Source organism: Augochlora pura, chromosome 6 (assembly GCF_028453695.1).
Source record: "Augochlora pura isolate Apur16 chromosome 6, APUR_v2.2.1, whole genome shotgun sequence".
In the NCBI taxonomy this organism is placed as follows: Eukaryota; Metazoa; Arthropoda; class Insecta; order Hymenoptera; family Halictidae; genus Augochlora; species Augochlora pura.
This window is the reverse complement of record NC_135777.1, coordinates 14,675,438-14,698,419: the sequence shown is the minus strand read 5'-3', so window position 1 is coordinate 14,698,419 and position 22,982 is coordinate 14,675,438. Positions and strand designations below refer to the sequence as shown.

Below are 22,982 nucleotides of genomic sequence, written 5' to 3'. Positions count from 1 at the left end.
GGAGCCTACACTTCGTACCTCAGTAAATTGTTCCGCTGCGGAACAGGTATACAGACCAGGACAGTTCATTAGAAATCATTGAATTCTCGCCTCGATTCCTAAAATTGATCCTTTCGACTTCTCTCTCAAATATCTTCAAACTTGAGTCACTTTTGAAATACATCAAGAAAATCATATCCATTGCTTCAGTAGATTGTACCATGCTTGGTCAGACATAGGAAAAATCACCATCGGCAGAACACAGTTTACTTTCCTCTCCCGAATTTCACCGGTGACGGGCTACGGTCGTTCATTGCGAGCAATTTGATCGTAGACATCGGCTTTTTTTAATTACCCGGGCTCGAACGGTGCCGATTGCGGGCTCACGAAGATTGCAAGAGGTGGTCGGGCTTTTTGTCTTCCGCACGGAAGGCTACGTTACCGTGACGTAAGGCCGTCAATGATCACAGCGTCGCGAGAGAGACACGGTAACGAACAAGGGTGGAGAATAACGGAGTGGCGGTCGGGAAAGAGAATTAGAGAGCGAGAGAAGGATAGAGAGAGAGAGAGAAAGAGCGCAAGAGAGACAGGGGAGAAAGGGGAGCAGAGACAGGGAGTGAAAGAGGAACCAGGGGTGAGGAGAGGAGAGGAGGCCGAGAGCCAAGTTATAAAACTGGGCAACAAGCCAATTGACATGCCAGTTGGCCTGCAACCACCGCTGGCTGCGGAAGCCAGCCCCTGAACCAGTATCCATATTAATATTCCGACGATGACGTCCGATCGTTATTTGTGAGTGCAAAGTGCTTTCCGCCGAGCTTTCTGATCCTTTATTTTCCGCGTCGCGGACGCGATCAAAAAACAGCCGAGGAAAACAAAACAAAAAGATACACCGGCAGAGGAGTGACGTGAAGAGGAGGGGTCGAGGGAGTGGAAACCGAAGGGTAAAAACGGAAAATCAAAGAGAAGAACCGAATGGGACCGCCACGAACGGCGGTACACCACAGCCGACAACGTGTCTAAACAAATCCGAGCCGAGTGCAACGGTTAATAAAGTTTTTACCGTTTGCGCGACGGTGCAGTTTCGTGCGGTTCGTGCAATTCCCTCGGATTCCGTGACGTTGTGTCCCGGTGCATCCTTTCCAGCCGTCGGTCACGTCCCCGTGACGGGTTAATCGAGTCTCTAGAAATCAAGGAAACGTCCGGATCTATTGGACGCACCCGCTATCGCCGATCCAGCACGGTGATCCAGAAGAGCGATTCAGGACAACGATCCGCGTTTCCCCTCCCGTACGTGGAAGTACGCGAGTAGTTTCGTAATTCCGGGGTGAAATTTCCTGGTAAAATCGTTGCTGGGTCGTCGTACACGGTGACGAAGCGAAGGATCGTCTCGGGCTCGAGGAGGGAAGAGCAACAGCGAGCAGAAAGGTGTTCGCCGGTGATCACGGAGTCCCGATGCATCTGGATTACTCGTGACTCGAATGCAGAGGGGCAGAGGGGCGAACGATAGCGGGCGAGGATGCAGGGTGCACGAGGCTACCACTACCACCCGAGAACGCAGGGAACGCCGAAGACGAGAGGGATCCTCCTGCCCAGCGTCCCGGCCGCCTTCTCTCCACGCCGTGCCCCCGCCCTCTCGGTTACCATTTCCAGGTCTAATTGGTCGAACCTTTGTAAATTTATTCCGCGGATGATGCTCTGAATTCAAGCTTCGCCTCTTGAGAGGGTTTTCTAGTCGCTTCTTCCCTAGGAAAGTAATGCGATTGCCGGCCGAAGAATGGAGAGTAGAGAAAGAGACCGAGAGAAAGAGAGAGAAAGAGAGAGAGAGAGAGAGAAAGAGGAAGAGTGGCTTGAACGGGGAAGAAGGGAGAAGAGACGCAGCTCTCGCAGGCCGCTCGCTCGCTCGCTCGCTTTCATTTGTAATCAATCGCCTTATCTCCGACCCTCTTCGGTTTCGAGGGTGCTCGAATAATAATAATATCTGAAAGTTGCCGAGCTCGTTGAAAATTGCACGACACAGCCTCGAATCCGAGGAAAAGTTGCGGATCGCACGGTCGAAACTTCCGCGAGAAATCCCTCCCCCCCCCCCCCCCCCCCCTGAAACCCACCGTGCCCCCCGTGCCATCCGGCTCGCTTTAAATTTTTCATCGAGCGTACCCCGTTCGTCGCGTGAAATCGACGCGGCTCGTTTGCAGCCGTGCGCGGGTAACAGAGAACGAGAGCTTGGAGAAGGGAGTGAGAGATAGTACGAGAGACGTGTGAAAGAGAAAGAGAGGGGACGAGAGAGAGAAAGAGTGTGTGTCGTCGCGCCTCGAGGTCGGGTTTGTCGTTCGACGTCGAGAATCTGTAGAAACGATTCGGAACGACCGCGTGCTTCATTAATCCATCTGGCCTCAATCTGCGTGTGCCAGCTGACCGATTCTCTTTTTCACCACCGCCACAGCCCCCCCCCCCCCCCCCCCCCCCCCCGCCACCCTCTGCCAGCCCTCCCTTTCTTTCGTTCTTTTCTGTTCTCTCTCCCTTTTGTTCCGCGCGCGGGCGCGAGAAAACGGGAATAATTGATACATCCCGACGTCCGGGTGCCGGCCCGCAAAGGCGTCCAGATATTTAATAACCTTCAATATCGCTTAACAAGATTTTCCGGAAGGGTTTCACTGGTTACATTAATAAATCCATCGTCGGGGAGCAGAGTCGGCGGCCGCGACGCGATCAGATCACTCTCCTTTCGTTCACCGGTCACCCTGTCTGCATTTCTTTCGAGGGAGGACCGATCCGTCTATTTCCAGCACAATTTTTAATCTAATGGAACATCCGATACGTATCTTCCAGCATTAGGTTGCTGAGAATTTTTTGGGTCACCCTGATATTTATAATTGTTTTGTAAGTAACAGTGTTTGATCGATAGATTGTATATATCAAATGGAATTTACATAAAGAATTGTACAATTTATCTCCTCTATCGAAAGTTTCGTTTGGTGTTCATTTCGTGAATTACCTATTGCTGTTTCGTAATTGCATCAATTTCAGTCATTACTTCTTCACAAATGTTTCAAATATATCGCTCTTCTTAAAGTCTGACTATACATATCAATTATCTATTTATAAAATATATATAAATTTATGCCACGATCAGTAGCTTCAAACCCAGTCGATTACTCATGCTTTTCATGCCAAATTTTAACCCTGTTACACCGCTGTTTGAAAATTTAAAATAATCTCTTTACGATTACACTGGAAATTCTGATACGTAAAATCTCATTACTAGATTGCGGAGCTGTATGCAAATTTTCATTTTTATACACCTCATAAAACAGAATTCAAGGAAAGTTTTCTTCGTCACATCGAAAATTGCTCAACGCAAAAAGGCACTAAGAATACTGTAGAATGAATATATAAATAAATAGAATTTTTTGCATTTTAAAAATCTGTATATACCATAAATTGCTATACATTCGCAATCTATCGATTAAACGTATGTAATGTAATTAATAATCCCAGACGCATTAGATTAAACATACTTCTCGTGACCATCTTCTTAAAGAAAGTATACAAAAGTTGAAATAGAGTGTAATAGATACGTATCGGATTCTATTGAAAAAGGGCGTCACCCAAACGATTTACTAATCTCTGTATCTTCCCTCGTTGGAATCGATTCATTATACATTCTCCGGAGCTGATCCTCGCGCCGCGGTAACTTAACGCGTCGTTATCGGTTTTATTTCCGCGTTGAAGACAATCGTTCGCGATCGTTTGAATTCGGTTGCAAGGGAGCATAATCGAACACCGCGCTGGCACCGGCTAGCCGTTCTCCATTGTTTTCATTTTGTAATCGTGTGCTCTGTTATTTATTTTTTAGGTTTCATAATATGCCGTCAAATTATAAGCGGTACGGCCATTACAACTTATATTTTCTCTCCTCTCTCACGAATCACGCAGTCACGAGTCTTGCATCCTCTCACCTGCTAGGTTAACTATAAAATAGCGTTCCGCGCGTAGACCATCGCCAGACCGCGCCTGGGTTTCCAATACAGACACCTCCAACGAGGTCGTTCTTTCTTGTTTAAGTTGAAAGCAATCTCTCGCCGGTCTGATCGGCACGAACGACTCGCTAAAGAAGCGTGAATCCTCCGTCCGTCGAAGAGACGACCGCGTTTTGTTCCTTCACGTTGCCTCGCGAACGATGATTTAATGACGGCGTAGCCGCGCGCCATCATCGACGACGAGAAACGACGAAACGGCTAGTTTGTGTGCACTATCCCCGGTCCCTGTTAATACGCTTCCACGTTAAACGAGCCGTGTGCTGCTGACTTTGAAAGAATTTTTCACGAACTCCATGCTTATCTATTGAACATCATTTTAGCTGAGATGTCTCGGTCTGTTTAGCTTTCTTTTCATTCCAATTGGGAAATTAGTAAGAATTGAAAAAGGTCCGACAATACTACTTGAAACTATTGAAAAAAATTATTGAAAAATCTCATAATTGTTATAAATGTATGTCGGTTTCAGTTTCAGTTTCAGAATCGATGTTATATTAGTTCAATAACTGTTACTTTACTGTTCTCGGTTTCAGTTATAGTTCTATTATACGTAGTGCCATCAATATATGTATATCCTTCGGGTATTAAAATTGGGTTCTATCATTTACGTAGAAGATGCGATGTAGTCACGTCCTTGTAATACTTTATATTACAGACATGCTGCTGCTATGGTCAGAGAACATTTTTGTCTGTCATACAGAATAAAAACCAAAAAGTAACAGTTACAGAACTGGTATAATATCGATTCTGAAAACCGTAACAGGAACCGAAATATTTGATGATAGGTGACTTTCCCAGTTCCCCGTAACTGTTTCAAGAACCGAAACCGATATCGTAACCGTTTTCAACCCCAAGACGCTAGGCTATCTAGTAAAATAAACTTTCAGCAACTTGAACATCCCTTAAGGACATTGAAAGATTGTCTAGTTATAGTGAAAGCAACATTATGGTCTCAAATTATGTCTTTTTGATATCGATCTTTGCCTTGGTATCGATCCAATTTACAATGCAACGATTTCGAGAATTGGACCACCTTTTCTTAGTTTATGCAAATGGATTCGAATGGCGCGACTGTGGCCCATCAAAACGTTCTAACCGATAGTCTCCCCCCTCCTGCATCCCCCGTTGCACCAGATCGTCGCTTGTAACTCCCAAAGAAACCGTTTTCGTGCTGTTACGAACGGTATGGGACGCAGAGCGTCGTTTCTCGTCGGTGGTCGGTTGCGCTAGCAAGAAACCAGAAAGAGAGAGACCGGATGCGCGCGAAATCGACGACGACGACGACGACGGCGACGGTGTAGTTCTGGGCGCAGAGATTCAGTAGGTCACCGATCACGTAGGCACACGTAGGCGTCATCATGTCATCGCTTCTTGCATCCTCCCACGTTTCTTTTACGTTTACTGTTTCTCTTTTGGTTCTCTTGACGATATGAACGTAGATATTTTTGCGAGAGGACATGGCTTCTAGTTAAAACGCTTAGTGCAACGCGATGCATCGGCCGGGGTGGCTCCATGTCAGAGTCTCTCGAGGCTTGTGCCGTCTTGGGCAGCGTCCAGTTCACTTTGCGCGTTTGCTCGGCGCGCTTTACCAGCGCGTTGTCGATGTTTCCGTTGCCAGGAACCCGGATGAAACGGCGAACTGGCTCCCTCGTCTGCGAGCTTCCTTTTTCTTGTTCGTTCTCACTCCCGTTCGCGGGGACGCGAACACGATGTTACGGTTGTCCCGTTTACGCGTTTTTGGCTCCGGGACGATCTCGCGCGGCCCGCGCGCGCGTGTCTCTCCCCATTGTTTTCCAGCGGGGGGCCAGCTCTCCCTTTAGCCTGGCCAGCTTCTTGGCAACGGAAACGGTCCTTTCCATTGTTGGAGGACACCATCGGGAGAGAACAGTCCAACCTTCTCCGGTCTGGCTTCATTGGCAAGTAAATCGTAACGATAGCTTCGCCGCGGACATATCGCAGGAATCTATGCATTTGCACTTTGCAGATATCGAGACCGGTCTGCGACCAGTTCTCTGCGGAATGAGGTAATAAGTATTGCCGTTGGAAGTCATTTATTCCCCGTGTAATTCATTCTCTCTCTCTATACATACATGTGTATGTCTGTGTAAAAATCGGTCTGAGATCGATGAAAATTGAACAGGACTCTAGAAATCGAAGTTTCGTCTTCGTAGGGAAGATTCAAACGAAAGCTGATATTGTCTAGAGAGATTGTTCAAATTTCGTCCGCCGCGTTCGTCCGACGAAAGTAATCAATCGTTCCAAGGGTCAATAGTTAGTGTCTCACTCTGTTTTAACCACTTACACATCTAACATACATCTCTCTCGCCAAACGTAGTAGGATGTAAATACTTGTTTAATTTTGAAGGAAGAACGAGCTTGCTCGCGCGAGAGAATTTTGTTGACTGTGATCGGTCCCCGCGGGACCGTCGGCCGTTCTACCGTTTATTGTTTTTGATTCTGGCAAACATAGTAGAAACTCGCATCCTCTTGTCTTGGTTTGTCCGCTTTGTCCGAGTTCGTTCGTCTGTTGAACTGAAAGAACACGAATCAGCAACGCAGCGTAGTAATTTTTTGCATATTTCGTAACTATATATATATATTTATACACATATATTTCTGGTATACATGTATACATACGTTCTGACCGTGTATTATGGTGTACACGAATGTGTCTAACTCATATGTATATCTGCATACACTCCTACATCGATATATGTATATAAATCTATATATATATATGAGCATCGCCAATGAGAACCAGCCTGGCCGCATGCACTCTGTAATCTAGCGCGAGATCACAGCACTCGCCCCATTTAACCTGTAAGCCACACGACGATCACTAATCGGCGAAAAAACCCCATGAACGCATGCCGGAGCAGCCACCATTCTAGCCCCCCGCCGGATAACGAGCTGTGCATCGACGGGGAGCACCGGAGTCGCAGGGACATGCTGTCGCAGGGTCGCAAACGACCCGCCCTCACCATCCGCGAACAACCCGCCTCCATCTCGGGCTACCAACCCTATCGCAAGGTGAGTCGTTGCGAATGTCGTAATTTCTCGTTGGCTTCCGAGAAGATCGTTTACACTTGCGTATCAGACCTTTGAAATTATTATCCTTTGTTTATCTTAACAATCTAAATTTTATTTAAATTATGTTCCCTTGTTCATGTCATATGCGCAATCCGTGTATGACGAAATATTTTGCCGTACCAGAAAGACATCTCAAAATAGACACGACGAGTTTTATTGTTATGGAGATTTTAGAAAGTGATATGTTGAGGATAATAGTGTTATGTATTAAAACCTAATGTATTAAAAGCTGCACAGTTTAGTTTCAAACACCACTATAATGTTTCCTATATGCAGTCAACTTTGGCTGTCATTAAGACCATGTAAATTAATTAAAACACGTTTTACCGATCTTATACTATGTATTTGTTCGAAAGCAGACGCAACCAAGAGCTGCAAATTGTGTTACTCAAAAGGCTTGAGCAAAGAAATACGGTGTTGCTTTGTGTATACCAATTCTGGGGAAAAATAGAGTTTTAAAATAATAAATGCACTGTAAATATTTACATCTTCTCATATAATATTTTCTAAATACGTTATATAATTTTTCCTGCAAAGGAAAAATTCCCCAATGTAATGAGTAATTTGAAAATTAATTCCCCGGTTGACAAGTTAAGTAAATCCACCCCTTGCGACAATTTCATGCATTCTGCTTTTTACTTAGTAGGTAGAATATTCCACACATTGTTGAGTCACGAACAATTTTCAGCTTGCGTGATCGAATAAATGACGGCAATTTTGACGTAGCATTTATGCAGCCATCAGTGTTTAATATAATTATAGTTAAAAGTATTACGTTGAACCGAAAGAAAAAGGGGACGGGTTAAGTAAAAGTTTCGAGCAAACAGGGTTGTGAAAAGAAAGGACTGTAGCGCGAAGGGGTGAACGGTCTCGGAAGCCTAATTGATTTGCTACGGTCCAGGTCATGGAGGGACGGTGTTGCTAAGTTTCTGTGATTCCCAGGACGATATTCACCGAGGAATGATGAGCCACAGGTCGCAGAGTGCAGCGCCTATGGTCGCGTCGAGCCTCCGGTACCGCGGTAGGTCTCAGAGTCCCACCGGTCATCGCTCCCTGTCTCCGCCGGAACACAGATCCATGCCCTATTCGCACAGCTACGTATCGACCAGGTATGAGTTATCGCCGGGGCCTCTCTCCGGCGGTAGTCCGCCACGAGAATCGAACAGCGAAAGAGGTCGTCTGTGCCCGCTATCGTTTCCGCATTACAGATTTGCCTCGAGGTCAGCAACAGCCACTCCCACCGGCTCCCCGAAGAAACGACAGTTGCCCATGATCCCGGCGATGCACAAGGAACGGATCGACCAGGACCTCCAAGAGAGAGTCACGTTTATGAGGCACCATAGCAGACCGGTGCACGGGTACGGCTCGAGCATGGGAGGTGAGTCCATTTCCGAAAATTTACTACCGCCCGCGCTATATCGTCGCCTAAGTATTGCGTTGCCTGTGCTCCGGATATTTCATGGAGCGCGCCTCGCCTCATAGTTTTTACCCTGCCTCGCCATAAATTCTTGTTGGTATTAACCTTGCTGAGAGGCTGACTGAAAAATAGAGCTCGCAGCTGCAGCTTTTCGAATTGATTGTATCAGTGGCCATGCAAGATTTATAATGTAGAACCATGTTTATTAGAAACAGTGGCTACTACGATTAGAGATTATAATAACACTGATTAGAAGAACTTCGTGGAACATTTTATTACCGGAGCTTTTTAGATCTACTTTCTGGAACATTTTCCTAAGAGAAAAGAAAAGAAAATTGCTATTTATTGCATGCCGACAGAAAAGAACGGAACTTTATTGAACAAGTTACTACTAGACATCTCCATCACGAGTCGGGCATATGAAAGTACGGAAAAGAATGGAAAATATCTTTTAGAAGATTTAAAAACTCGGACAAATGGATTAGAAATTTGGTTCAAGTGCCATTTGTCAGAAAAATTAATTAATCGTTCACGAAGCCTTGATGAATCTTAATTGACGGATGGTTTACGCATTTTTGCAGGTTGTGAGAGGCACTATACCGGGCTGTCGGACTCGGATCTGCCCTCGGTGGGCTACGATCCGTTGTCGTTGCAGCACGGCTATCCGTACCGAATTCACGGGCCTCGTAAAGGACACTTGAGTCCGGAGAAAGACGTACTCGGTGATCACGGTGACTCCGATATGGAGAGTATAGCGTCCGTGACGAGTAGTGCCTTCAGTACGCAATCGGAGCGACCACGTGCCACCAGAGGACTAATGTGAGTATAGATCGATGTCTATTTGTGAAATAATTTTTCGAGTCGATGACCTTGCATTTATTCGAAGTCAGTGTACAAAGCAAAAACAAGTTCCATAGAGAAGAAATTCACCCTTTAGAGGAGACAGCCATCCATTGTACCGTTTCTACGTGGCACGCGTTCTTCACTCCCCCCCCCCCCCCCCTCTAAACCATTCACATTCTTTGTCTCAACGATCACGAGAGAGTTTTCGCTCGATCCGATTAATGTCTCGCGAGACCTCCAGCCAAATTGATCGAGAGTTTCCCCCAATTCGATCGTCGTTGCTGTCCGAGAGAGCGCACGGAAATTCCCACGAACACAGGCGCACATAATGGAACATTTGATGGCTCACCTTCTCACCGACGATAATCCCTGAATTAAATGGACATTGCCGAATGAAATGTCACCCCGTAGCTGCACTACTCTCATTCCATCCCCCACTGCCTGCTTGATAGGTATCCCCAGATCCTTGCGCGCTCTCTTCGAGGATTCTGAAATCTGTTCTAGAGACTAGATGATGCACCTCCTATGCACCGTGTCAATGTCCATTTAATGCTGTCCCATTCTAACAGAGCAGGGATTAGTGCGTGGCGTTGGTCGAACGGCTAGGTGTAACCCACGTTTGAAAAGACAAAAAAAAAAAGAAAAAAGAAAAAGAGAAACATGTCACCTTGTTCACGATCACCTGTGAGAGACTTGTTCGAATCGTGTCGCGCTTTGTCCACCGAATGTAAATGATTACCTGCATTTTTCAAATTGTTCGGCGAGTGACAATGCTCAAAATTCGCAGGCCGCAAAATTCTGTTCTGATCTTCGGACTTCGAGAACCCGGGAAGCTAGAATACAGAAGTGAGTGAGAAACGCGTTCGATCGATCGCGGACGTGCGAGTAGAGTCATTTTGCATTTCGAAGTATAGAAATGAGAAAACCGTATAATATACATGTATCCGATGTATATATATACGCGTGTCTCTCGTTCTACATCCAAATGTACGAAGAATGGGCTGAAAAGAAAGATAATGAAACAGAGAACAAACTAGATATAAAACAAAAAAAAAACACAAAAATACGTACTCGTTTTACTGTGACCGCAGGATGCGCTAAAAACTCTATATGAAAAACATTGTTTGCAGACCGACAGTTAAAAACGTTTTAATACCCGGTGTCATATCCCCTATGCCCCTGCCCCCTAGGCGCAATAGGCGCAGGCACAGACTTAGGGTACCCTGCAGCGAATGTCACTGTCCGAACAACAATCCCACCAAGCCCAGGAGCAACAACCCAAGCAAGCACAATCCCACCCCGCATCCCCTCGTACGGAGCAAGTCCGCAGTGGTGCGCTCGTTGTACAGAAAGATGCGTACGCCGTTCACGAGGTCGCAGACCGTCGACGAGAACATGCTGAGATATTACAGCCCGGAGACCAGCGAGTACAGCGTCTCCGAGGGTTACATGCTCAAGCCCGAGGAGCTAACCGGTAGCTCCAAGAAACGTATACCGGAGATATACGTCGAAGATTGTCTCCAAGTTGACTTCAACGATCGCCTCATCGAGAAGTTCCGCGGCCGGTACTCCTCGCCATACCTGTTGTTGGACCCCGGCGCGCGTAGACGGTCGCGTAGCTGGCAGGACCGAGCGGGCCGATCGGTCGCGAAGGTCGCTAGACACCAGTTGCTCGCGAGAGGCTTGCACGATTTTACGGACGACGCCGGCATTAGGAACTTAGACGTTAGCTTGCGGCCGCGTAGATCGTTCTTGTTCTCGAAGGCTAGGAGCTTCGATTACGACGTGCTGCACGACACCTACGCCGATCGGTACGGCTTCGGGATACGCGGGGGTCTGCTGTCGCGGCGCGCGAAGAGCTTCGAGTACGACAACATATCCGGGAACATATTCAGCGACGACAGCCTCCGCACTGCCCGAAGAAAGCTCAAGAAGAACCTGTCGATCAGCGACGCCGGATACGGCGACAAGATACCGGCCCTCGGCGATCAGAGCAAATCCTATCTGGACTCGAACGGCGACGACAAGATGCCGAACAGCCTTATGGATCGGGAGAAGAACTACGACTACATGCTCAAGGACCACAAACCGTTCTACGGATACGACACCGACTTCGTTTGCGGCGGCGCCCAGGTTTACAGATCGCGTTTCGGCAAGCAGATCGACCTTGACAGAGCGAAGAGCTACCGATACGATCTTCTCGGAGACAGTATGTTCAGCAGCGACGATCAGATCGGTCTGAGGAACGTGCTCGGCAGAGAGGACCCCGCTAAAAGGAAGTACATCGACTCGACGTTTCAGGATCACGACCCCACGTTTGCCAGAGACATATCGGAGAAACGAACGAAGAACCGGGACGACGGTATCTGCGATCCTACCGGCGGCGATCATATTTACTGTAGCATAGACGAGGCGCTGTCATCCTCGGATACCTACGGCCGAGAGGTTAGCTGCTCGCCGATCCACGTAGCCTCCGATCTGGACTCGTACGAGGATCAGAGGACGAGCAGGAGCGGTCGCAGGCGAACGAAGAGTAGCGAGTCGTACCTGGAGAACGGATACGACGGGTACGATTGGGACATCGAGTACGACGAAGGGTTCGTGGACAGAGGGAAGATGGACGATTACGATCAGAGATTGTACAGTTACGAGGATAACGTACAGGCCTCGAGAATGGACGAGCAGATGTACGACGACGATTATTACGATCGGAGAAGACGGAGCGGATCGAGGAAGAAGAGAACGTCCCAATACGTCGAGGAGGATTACCTCCAGGACGGGTATTGCGGCTACCGGTCCGCGGACGAGTACGATTACCAAGCGCACAGCGGTCCCGAGAGCATGCGAGTCGATCACTACCAAGACAACACGTTGCCTAGGCGCAGGCGAAGGCGCAGCAGACGAGAGAGCAGGGAGACTGGTGTCTACGAGAATGTCCCGTATCGGGACACGAGCAAGGGCTCTCTGGTGGTTCCCACCTTCTCGGAGAGCAAACGAATGATGCTGCAGCGTGCGGAATCGTCGCCGGTGCTCCGTTCCGACGAGGAGCTCAGCTCCTCGGAGCGAGCGGAGAGGATGAAACGGTTGTACCGTCGCCGAAGGAACAGTAGTTGTCCCGAGGCCAGGGAGCTTCGTTACTACGACCGGCGGAAAGACGAGGACAGAGCCACGAATTTCATCTTGGACTCGGACGAGGAGTTTGGCTCGATGGAGACGGTCGTGTGCGCGGACTGTTTTCGACAGAAGAACGAGACCGGTATGGTAGTTAACGATGGGGGTAGGTACTACGAGACCGGACGGGACGGATACGTTGACGCGAGATACGACTACGGTGACGGACAGATCTGCGACCCGGAGACGTGCGAGTTAGCTAGGTCCGAGTCGTTGAGGGCGTACCGCGGTAGGCGTAAGAGTAGTTGTCCGGAGTGTCGAGAGATCGCGATGGCGTCGGAGCTAGGTAGGTCCGGGTCGTTGCGGAGCAGGCCCGAGGAGAGGCGGCCGTCGTTAGAGTCGCGGCACACTAGGTACCGTAGACGAAACAGCAGCTGCCCAGAGGCTAGGGACCTCGAGCTCCTCGAGAAGAGGCAGCAACAGCAGCAACAGCAAGCACAGCAAGCCCACCAGGGTCAACAACACCAGCAGGGTAGTAAGAGGAACGTAGCGATCAGCGACACCCTCGAGTACTACGAGTACTCGATGGAGAGCGAGAGCCAGTGCAGCGAGAACTGCGGATTTGGCCCGTGCGATCCGCGTAGGCCCCGTAACCGAGCACCCCGCCCCGGTAACGCTAATTCAAGTCTCTTTGATTCCCAAACCGCTACCTCCGACACTGCTAAAAACTACCACCCACGGGCCGTCGATCACCACGATACCACCTCACGAAACACGACCAAACCACCGTCGTCGCGCGACACCACCGACCGGCCGGGTCAACACGGCGTTGCTGCCACGACGACGACGCCGGCGACGGCCTCATCGTCATCGCCGTCATCGTCCCTGCGGCGCCGTTCGCGAAAAAAATCCGGCACCGACGGCTACCACGATACCGCCGGCGACGATACGCGCGGTGATGACCAACCGCGGGATCGACGATCCTCCTCCATGCCCGAAAACAGCGAGTACACCGTCCAGTCGGGCTCCTACGAGAAAACCTCCAGAAGCCAGGGCGCCGAGAACGAGGCCGACGAGCACGGCAAACGGAATCAGTTCACTAGAAGCCTGAGCAACACCGACGCGCCGCAAGACGAGAAAGTTGGTGAGTCGACGATCCCATTCGCCAAAATACTCTGCTACATACGTATCCTCTTGGGCTCCGAGCACTCGTTCAGAGAGAGCTACCAGTAAGCCTTCTCGCCGAGGCTAGCACTTTCGTGGAGACCATTATGCACCAATTAGGCAACGTCTTCGGTTTTGCTCTTGCGAGACGATTCAATCCAATGTTGCGTTTGAAACGTGGGTCGTGTGCGACCGCGGAACCATCGTGTCTCCGCGAGGGAGCTAGTGACAGCTTTCTTATGGGGAGTAACTTTTTCACGGAGATTGTAGTCGATATTTTCAGTTGGCTTCTACAAGACGATGGAATTCAATAAAGCAGCAGCCGCGACGATTTTCTGTTATTTCGAGATAGACGAAATGTTTATACAATTGCCAGGGTATCTCCGCGAAACAGCTACGCGCCACGAGAGAACTGTTGTCAGTCTCAGCAAGAGAGCTATGATACTGTCCAAGTATGCTAATCCGATCTTGCCGATCTAATCTGTAGATCAGTAGCTTTCTCGTGGAGATCTCTGTTTTGTTGAAGTCAGGAGGAATTATTGACGCAATGTCTGCAATAGCATTTTTAACTGTACCAATTCTCAAGAAGCCAGCAGATGTACCACTCTAAGTAATCAACCATATTTCGTTGCAATAATATATTTACTACGTGTTGCTACAATAATTGAAACATATCCCAGCACCTAGTCTTCGAAGTAAACACACTGATTCGTCTTCTTGTTTCATCGATAAGAAAACCCTGCACTATCGTTATCCGAGTATTCATTCTGTGAGAACATTATAGTAAAATCATTGCCTCATCTATATAGCAAAATATCGACCCTCGGTCCCTGTAGCAACCCTCGAATGCAGGGTAGATCCCGATCTACGGCGATCGTGTGTTCCACGATTCTATAATTTATATATTTAGTCTCATTATTCTATATACATCGAGTCCCAAGTGTCTGGTTGTAGTGGGACCAAGAAGACCCTGCATTCGTTAGGTGAGAGCCAAAGTCTGCACCGAATGAAGGAAAACGATCTTGTTATACCATCCAGTAATCCCAGAGCAATGAACTAACCATATTTGTCGTTTCCCAAGTTTCAGATCGAAAGTCTGTTCGCTTATAGAACCCCCTCTCCTAATAAATCTCGATTGAATTATGGTAGCGGGCTGTTGACAATATTTCTGTTCAACAGACGGTAGCTTGAGCGATACGGCGATCGATTTGAACGTCGAAGACTCCTCGAGGAGGGCTCGCAAGAGCTCGCCGGGTAGCAAGAGCGGAAGCGGAAGCAGCGGCGGCGGCGGAAGCACGGCGCAGTATCAGTCCGGACTTGGGAAGAAGAGTAACAGCACCAGTCAGCTGTCCGCCACAGGTAACACATCGTCACACTAGCCGTTTCTTCCAGTTTCACGTTTATAGACGTTGCGTGCCGTGCATTGTTCTCTATCCGCAGAATTCAAGTGAGAGACTCGTTCTCGGACGCGCGCTAAAAGCCGAGTCGCGTGTATCATGTGTCATTATTCTCTATCGCGATGATTATCTCTTAGACTACCTTCTCTGTTCTTCTTCTCTATACATCAGACAATTTCTCTAGTATCAGTCGCTGTGTAACATATTTATTATATCGATAGTCACCCGAGATTTAGCGTAGCGAATAGTCTAGTGCCATTTAGTGAGTAGACTCACGGTGTGCTCTCGCTACGTCGAACCGTTCACAAAATCTGCTCGATCTACGCGTGGAAAGCGTTATTGTGAAAAGCGTTATCTCGATCATACGTCGCAGGGCGTTTGGTTGATAAAAGAAACGCCTTTAAATAAGCATAGAACGTTTTGATTAATATTTTGCCAACCAAGTTGATATTCCATTCTTTCCTGTATAGTTTCAGTAAATTGAAAATAATATGTAGATCTACTTAAACCCTTTGAACATTTGTATTATTTTAAACTTCACACAGCTATCTTAATTATAAAATCATTAAGTCCGTAGTCTAGTAATAAGTTCAGAATTGAGCTTGTTTTGTTGCGGTTTAAAATTGAAGTAACTAAACAGCTAGAAAATTAAGGAAGGCTTTCTGCAGATAATAACACACTGATTACGTAGCATTACACAATACTAACTAACTATTATTTACTCCATTGGGAGATTTAGATAATAACGATTTAGATGCTTGACCAACATTCTAAAATACGACACCGTTTGTACAACTTTGCGCAATGAATTTACTGTCGTCCACATTTCGTGTAACGAATGTTCTGCGACTTATACTCGAGAGTATACATCGTCCTATAAACCGGTCGAAACGTTGAAAAAAGAAAAATTGATGGAACAGGAGAGAGGAAGATAGATAGAGCGAAATCCGTGAACAAATAAAATTTCGAGGATTCTCTCGGCGAACGATGACGCGCGAACGCTACCAAGAGCACACCGTATAGCAGCAAAAGCAAAAAAAAAAAAGAAAACTCAACCCCCAGTTAACGGGACAGTATGTACATTCTAATCGTATTCTTGTTTTCTCCGCCATCCCTCCTCATCTCTGTCCGCCTCTCTTCGACATGAACACATTCACACTTTACTTCTACCAACCAACCATCTCTCGACGCTGGGGACCACCATTCACGTCATCGATCTGCACCCACCTGCACGATTTCTCATCGTGGCGGGCAATCGTCGCTCGCGCGATCGTGTCACGGGACAACACTCGGCGCGGATCACCCCGATCGATCGCTGGAACGATCACCGCTGTTACTTGAAACCGAAAAAATAACCAAACCAAAATTACTACGAAAACATCGAAAACTGTGCACGCACGTACACGACGACGAACACACATTCGACACACGGCTCTGCTCGGTGGCCGCCAACAACACACGAATATCTACATGAAAATCACACGAGAAACGACATAAACATCTACTCTGGCCGAAAATACAACATCTGTCACTCTGACAACACCGCCACAACTTCTACTTCTACTATCGCTACTACTACTACAACCACCGCCAATTCTACTTCTACTACATCACCACACCACTGAAAAAATATACTACTACTACTCTACTACTCTACTACTCTACTACTACTACTGTGTCACCTCACGCAAAAAACATAACATACCACGTGCGTCTGTTGGTGGTACATGCGTGGGCGACGAAGGACGGAAACGGAGGATAGGCTTCGGGAAGAAGGGCAAGTCCTCCTTTACAGTTCATAGGAGCGAGGAGGTTTTGCCGGAGGACACTGCCAGCGGGAGGAGCGGACGTCAGCCGAGCTCCGCGAGCAGCGACGGCGAGGGTAGCGGCGACGGGGACAGGTCCGAACACCCTGCAAATTACACCCCCTCTCTTCTCCACCCCGCCCACGAAACCCAGTTTTTGATTTTCCGTGTTACCCCTCGAGATAAACGGGAAACGAACGGTCCCCTCGTTGCGCGGGAGCGATCGACAGGACCCGTCCACCGAGTCTCACGCTCTTCGGCTTTTTCTCTGTTTCGATTCTGCGGCTCCGAGACCTCTTCTCGGCCCTCTTTTTCCCTCCTCTGCAAAAGAAAAAAAAAAGATTCTGCCGTGTTGTTCCTTGCAGCGATGTTCTAGTAACCGTAATTCGCGATTCTCGCTCTCGATTCTCATCGTCGAGAGGACGTCGAACCGTATTCTGCCGCGGGAGATCGTTCAAGCCTTCGGCGAAATGTGAGTACAAGTTCTAGAGCGAGTGAAAGAGAGTATGCTAGCCGGAGAGAACGGGAGAGAGAGAAAGGGAGAGAGAGAGAGCAAGTGGACGAGAGAACGAGAGAGACACAGCAAGAAGAACGAGACAGTGATCAGCCGGAGACACTCTTATTACAACAACAACAAGAAACACACGGCACATTGATTCTCCTAGAAGATGCTGTGCTTTAGAGAACCGGGCTGCGAGACTACTGCTCGTGATTATTGCCGACGAATTCGACTAATCTGGTCGAACTGTTCCCGAGATGAGACCACACACAGGTGGTTTCGATCCTGCGGAATAGTCACGAGATAGTGCTCTGCTTGTCTTCGGTTAAGCTAGATCGTAGAGACTGTTTCTACGTAGTAGCGATGCGTGATCTTTAGAGGAACGTTTGCACGAGTTTCCTGAGCTGTGTGACGAGCCTCGATGAGACTGACGGTTTCATCGAGGAGATCTTCACATCGCGTTCATTAATCAATCGGGCGACGAACGTTTGACTGCCTATTGCTGAGAGATACGCGTGCTTTGTTGAACAAACTTAGAACTAAAATTCGATTTAACAGCAACTGCTTCAATTCATCAAAGATCTTTTTTATCTAATCCGCACGTTCCAATGTGTGCCAATGTTCACAGTGCTTCACATGTTCTGGAATCCCAGATTGTGATAAATGTTACCGAGTGGTTTTTCTAAACAAGTAAATGGTAATGCGCTCATCTTCGGTTTCTAAAATCTATGTTGCGATATTTTCTGAAAACGTGACGCTATAAACGAAACAGAACTAGTGGATTTTAAATGGAAAGCAAGAATATCCGACTCAAGGTCTAGTAAATATTTTCAATAGAGCGATAATGAGACTGCGAGTCTACGACGATCCACGATCTCTCGAATTCCCGGAGACTTTGGTAATCCGCGGAACAAAGATTAACGATCTGAACACCATTGGCGGGGTTTAACTGTTCCCGTGCATCAGCATCGGCAGTCGAACGTTGCCACGGTTCCGAAAACCGATCGGCGGCTCATGAACTTTAGGTATTTAGCTACGCAAGTAACTTTTGTTCCGTGTCGGGCTGTGTCCTGTGGCAGTAGAACTGATTGTTAGTATCGGCGGCGGTTCGATGCGCCGGCGAAGAACGTCGCGTTTGTCTGTCTCTCTGTTTCTGTACAGCTTTTTGGACTTAGATCGACGAGTCCGATGGTGGTCGAATCGGTAACGAGTCCCCTCTTTCAGCTTATAAAACTCGACGGACGTTAGGTAGGTAAGCTGGCCACCTGGTTCTGGTTACTATTTATTATCTTTAGAGAGCAGCTGTTGATACGTGCTTGGCGGTGGGGAGGCAGGACGCCTAGGGATGTGGGATACCCACACCCCAGCCCACTCCCCGCCACCTCCTGTTTTACGGCTTTTACGTTTATCGATGTCTTCAAGCGTTGCAGTGTTCTTATAGTGCGCATACATATTTCTATATGATGTCTCGATATATTTACGTTTACAGTTACCAAGCAAAACAAGTTCGTTGAATGTGGCACACGACACACGTTACACATCACAGACACAGACACACACACACATTTATACATACACAAAGAGACACGCTTCGGGTACACCGACACGGTATACACAGTCACACGGACATTGTCTTGTACCATTCTGCCTGCGGACACTTCTTCGGTACTCATCCGGACCGCGAGTTTCGGGATGAGCACGCGGAAGAGAGCTTTTATACATGGATGTACACGACGGGAAACCATTCCCTACACCCAGGGATGCGTGTCACTATAGTTCGCCTCTGTGTACACACACACGGACACACACACAGACACACACGAGAACACGGTTAGCGACGGTATTGCAGTTGCGGAGAGCCCTACGTCCCGACGAAGACAGTCGTGTGCTCCAACGCTTGCCCCTTCTGATTGCAGGTGCCGTGTAAAGGTGGAAGCTAGCGAGAGAACTCGATTAGAAAACCACCGAAACTCTTTTGCAATTGTTTCTCTGATCGCGGTCGGGGATGATTCGTGTTCAGACGTACGCGTGTCTTGACCTCCTTCTCTCGTTTTTTCGTTCGTTTCGGGGGATCGAACGGGGGAAAGAGGGTGCAAAGCGAAAGGTTTAGAAACGTGAGAATTTATCTGTCGGTGAAAATCGGAGGGAGAAAGAGAGAGAGAGAGAGAGAGAGTAAGAGAGAGAAAGAGAGGGTGAGAGAGGGAGAGAGTGAAAGAGAGTCGTGTCTAAGTCGTTAGAGAGACGACACGCGTCAGCAACACCTGGAGAGAGCTGGATGAGAAAGAGAGAAGACTGCGGCTGTTAACGCGCGGTCCATGGATCCTACTACCAAATGAAAGATTATAGTTTAGCGGTTGTTTCTTGTTTGGTTTACAACACAGAGTGCGGTATCGGCTGGACCTACGCCGGAAGTGGTAGCGCGGAGCCACGCGCAAGTTTATCGAGCCGGAAACGCAACAGCACGCCGAGCACCATACAACGATCCGAAGAGATTCTGCCCTATCAGCGCTTTGAACCCGGAAAACAGTCGGGATCGGGGGCCAGTGACACAGCCGGAAGTCTCAACTCGATCTCGAGTTCCGAAGGAAGCTCGTAAGTAGTGGCCACCAACAACGACCGATTCTGCAACCGGAACTGCGAGACTCCTTGCTGTCTCTTCCAACTCTTCCTATTCTACATCTTTTCTCTCTCTCTCTCTCTCTCTCTCTCGCTCTGTCTCTCTTTCTATCTCTATCTTCAGAAATCGTCCTCGAACTCTGAGCAGGGTAGCCAGTTACTTGACGCAGACTGTAGGGTTCATAGAAAGACTGGTTAACAGTTTGACTGTCACAACGCCCATGTATGGATAGAAGGGATGGAATAATTTCTTTGTATTCGTATATTTCTATGATTTGAAAATGGTGAGAATGTTGGAAGAGTGATTGATGTTTTACAACTGAATTTTCGATGTTATACAACTGAAAAATATCGAGGTTGTTTGCGTAACAATCAGAGTCGTGACAATAAGTTTTTGAATTCTTCTGACATAAAATATGGATAAAGAAATTCAGAGTCGTACCAGTCTATAGATCTCCTGAATTTATCTAACACGGAATTGGTAGGACTATAAATATAACAAGGTAAAATGTACTTTATACGGAAGAATATAATGAAGACCGTCACTGTAAAATGTAAATTATAAATTGTACTTTTATTTGGTACGTTTTTTTTAAACAAAATTACGTTCTTCGGAAACGGAGAAGATTCTTTAATCTTGTCATTTGCTGTCCGATCTACTGTGACTCAGATAATTTATCGGTCATACCCAACGTAATAATATTTCCAATCAGTTTTGATAAAACGAGCAGTAAACAATTTCTAAATTCGTACTTGTTCCATTAAATCTTATGCTGAATTGTTAATAGAATAACAGTATAATCTCTGTTAAAACTGATCCTGTAAGGTTGACACGAATTCGTGAATTGATAGATGAGAACATCAAGATAAAAGGTTTAGAGTATCTTTGAAATCACTGAGAGAGAAGAATTGCAAAGGCACTTCTCGTTTTTACATATTCCATTCACACATTTTTTTTATTTTTCGACCGTGCTAACATGATTATCTGAACGACCCTCCAGTAAATTGCGATAAACTCACAAGCTCTCGAACTCGACGCGTATTCAGTTTAATGCGATTTCCAAATTTACGATTTGAAAAAAGCCGAACTTTACGCATCGCGTTATTCACGAGCATCGCTCTCTTATGCTCAATTCGAATTTGAGTCCGTTTAATAAAATATTGGAACAAAGAATACCGACAGTCGATGAATTGTTTCTAGCAAAAGAAACGAAACGAACAGTGACCATAAAATTTTACAACGAACAGGCTACTCCTGCTACCCAGTCCTTATCCCGAAATTCTCTGGCCTGCCACACCTGTGATCCCGTCCGTGAGGAATTTTTACTGTTTGTGCACAGGAAACCGCGAACGTGAAAACCGTGGATCGTTTTGTCTTTCAACGTGTGATTGAGTCGATGTGTATGCATTAATGTACATTGTCTTGCTCATTCACGCTTTATCCCCCCTCCTTTCTTTTTGTGTTCCCGCCTGGATTGTCTCCGCCCCTCCTTCTCGTCTTCACCGCCGTGTCCCTCTGTATCATTTCAACGTGACGGCGTTTCTTCTCTTTTGCCTCTCTCTCTCTCTCTCCTTCAACCCCGAAGAGATGCTCCCCATTCGGTTTGGTAGCCACGGAGAAGAAGAAGCGAGGGGACTTCACCGCGAATGCTGCAAAACACACAAGACATGCCAACTGCCGCATCGTACTTCGCTCTTCCTCTGTCTCTTTCCACTCATCGTTCTTCTCGATCCCTTCTGCGTCCTTTCTTTTCGGTTTTGTGTGTGTATATAAATACATATATTTGTAATATATATTACACATATATATTATACATATATATTTCGATTTCGATGTGATCTCGATGTTTCGCGTTGCTGCTATCATTCGTCGGTGTTTTGTCGTCGTCTTGGCTTGCTGCTTGGCTGAATGATCGCGTGATGTTGACGTATCCGAGCACCGTTACCGTTCTATGTCTCTCACAAAAATTACACACACCCTCTCTCTGCTCTGTGTACATTTATATATGTATATAGAATACATATATATATACATAAATACGTAACTGTATACATATGGTATAAATATGGAAGATAATGTATGTTGCGAATTATTCTCCGCGCGGCAGGACTTCCGGCGCTCCAGGTCCCTTTTCTTTCGACCCCCCCCCCCCCCCCCCCCCCCCGAGTGTGTGATCACGTTCTACTTAATCCTGTATCTACAGCCATTTATATTTATAGATGCCACCTCGATCCGGAAAACAATTACGTTTACCGTCGCACTGAGCTTCTCGCGCGCAGTGCAACGCTATCGGCCGACACCGTAGGTAGATGAATGTGTCCGTTCGCGTCGAGTGTGCACGAGCCGATCAAATCATGCCCAGAGAGACACCGTGAACAGTGTCCGTGCGACGCGTTTGATCGGTTCGGCGTGAGTAGTATACTTGTGTCACCCGAAATCCCTGATTACTCGAACCCTGGGGCGAACCGATCTCGATATTCTAGCCGGGTAGCTAAGTCGAAACGCGGCGGAGAGCCTCGAGCCACGAAGATGTCAGATTCCCGAGCGAAAGGTAACCAAGAACGTAAGTCTCAGACCGACGAACGCATGAGTACGTAGAACCTAGAACAATAGAGAACGTCGGCAACGATCAAAGAGACCAATCCGCAGCGTCCGTGTCGAGCAGATCGAATTGATCGTTGCCGAGGATCCTTACTACTTATGGTACTTGCGCATAGAATGATCTGCATGCCTACCGACCGCCTGCTGTGTCTCCAACCTTACAACAATTCTCTCTGTACACTGTTATTATATATATATATATATTTATACTCGCTACACCGACACACTTGCAGCGTGAGTTCTTCTTGTCTACAAAAATCGACCGATGAAAACAATGAGAAAACAGTAAAACCACGAACGAGGTGTAATTTCTCTCTCTCTGTTTATCCGCACTTCCGTCGAAGGCTTGCGAGAGTTATGGTCCCTCGCTCCTGCGGAACGAACCTTTGATCGATTTCTTTCGAACCGCCCCCCCCCCCCCCCCC

General features: G+C 47.4%; 1 protein-coding gene across 9 annotated transcripts in view; it reads left to right on the top strand.

The window, feature by feature from the left end:
* Rim (Rab3 interacting molecule) overlaps positions 1-22,982 on the top strand; it is a 105,334-nt gene that overhangs the window by 69,146 nt on the left and 13,206 nt on the right. For 7 of the 9 annotated variants that reach the window (XM_078183179.1, XM_078183180.1, XM_078183177.1 and 4 more), the window contains 8 exons: positions 3,833-3,862; positions 6,893-7,043; positions 8,046-8,212; positions 8,312-8,481; positions 9,102-9,339; positions 10,494-13,618; positions 14,818-14,997; positions 19,721-19,931. In XM_078183179.1, the coding sequence (XP_078039305.1) occupies positions 3,833-3,862; positions 6,893-7,043; positions 8,046-8,212; positions 8,312-8,481; positions 9,102-9,339; positions 10,494-13,618; positions 14,818-14,997; positions 19,721-19,931 (4,272 nt within the window). Of the gene's footprint in view, positions 1-3,832; positions 3,863-6,892; positions 7,044-8,045; positions 8,213-8,311; positions 8,482-9,101; positions 9,340-10,493; positions 13,619-14,817; positions 14,998-16,779; positions 16,937-19,720; positions 19,932-22,982 lie in introns of all 9 variants that reach the window. The other 2 variants (XM_078183178.1, XM_078183184.1) reach the window with 2 other exon arrangements.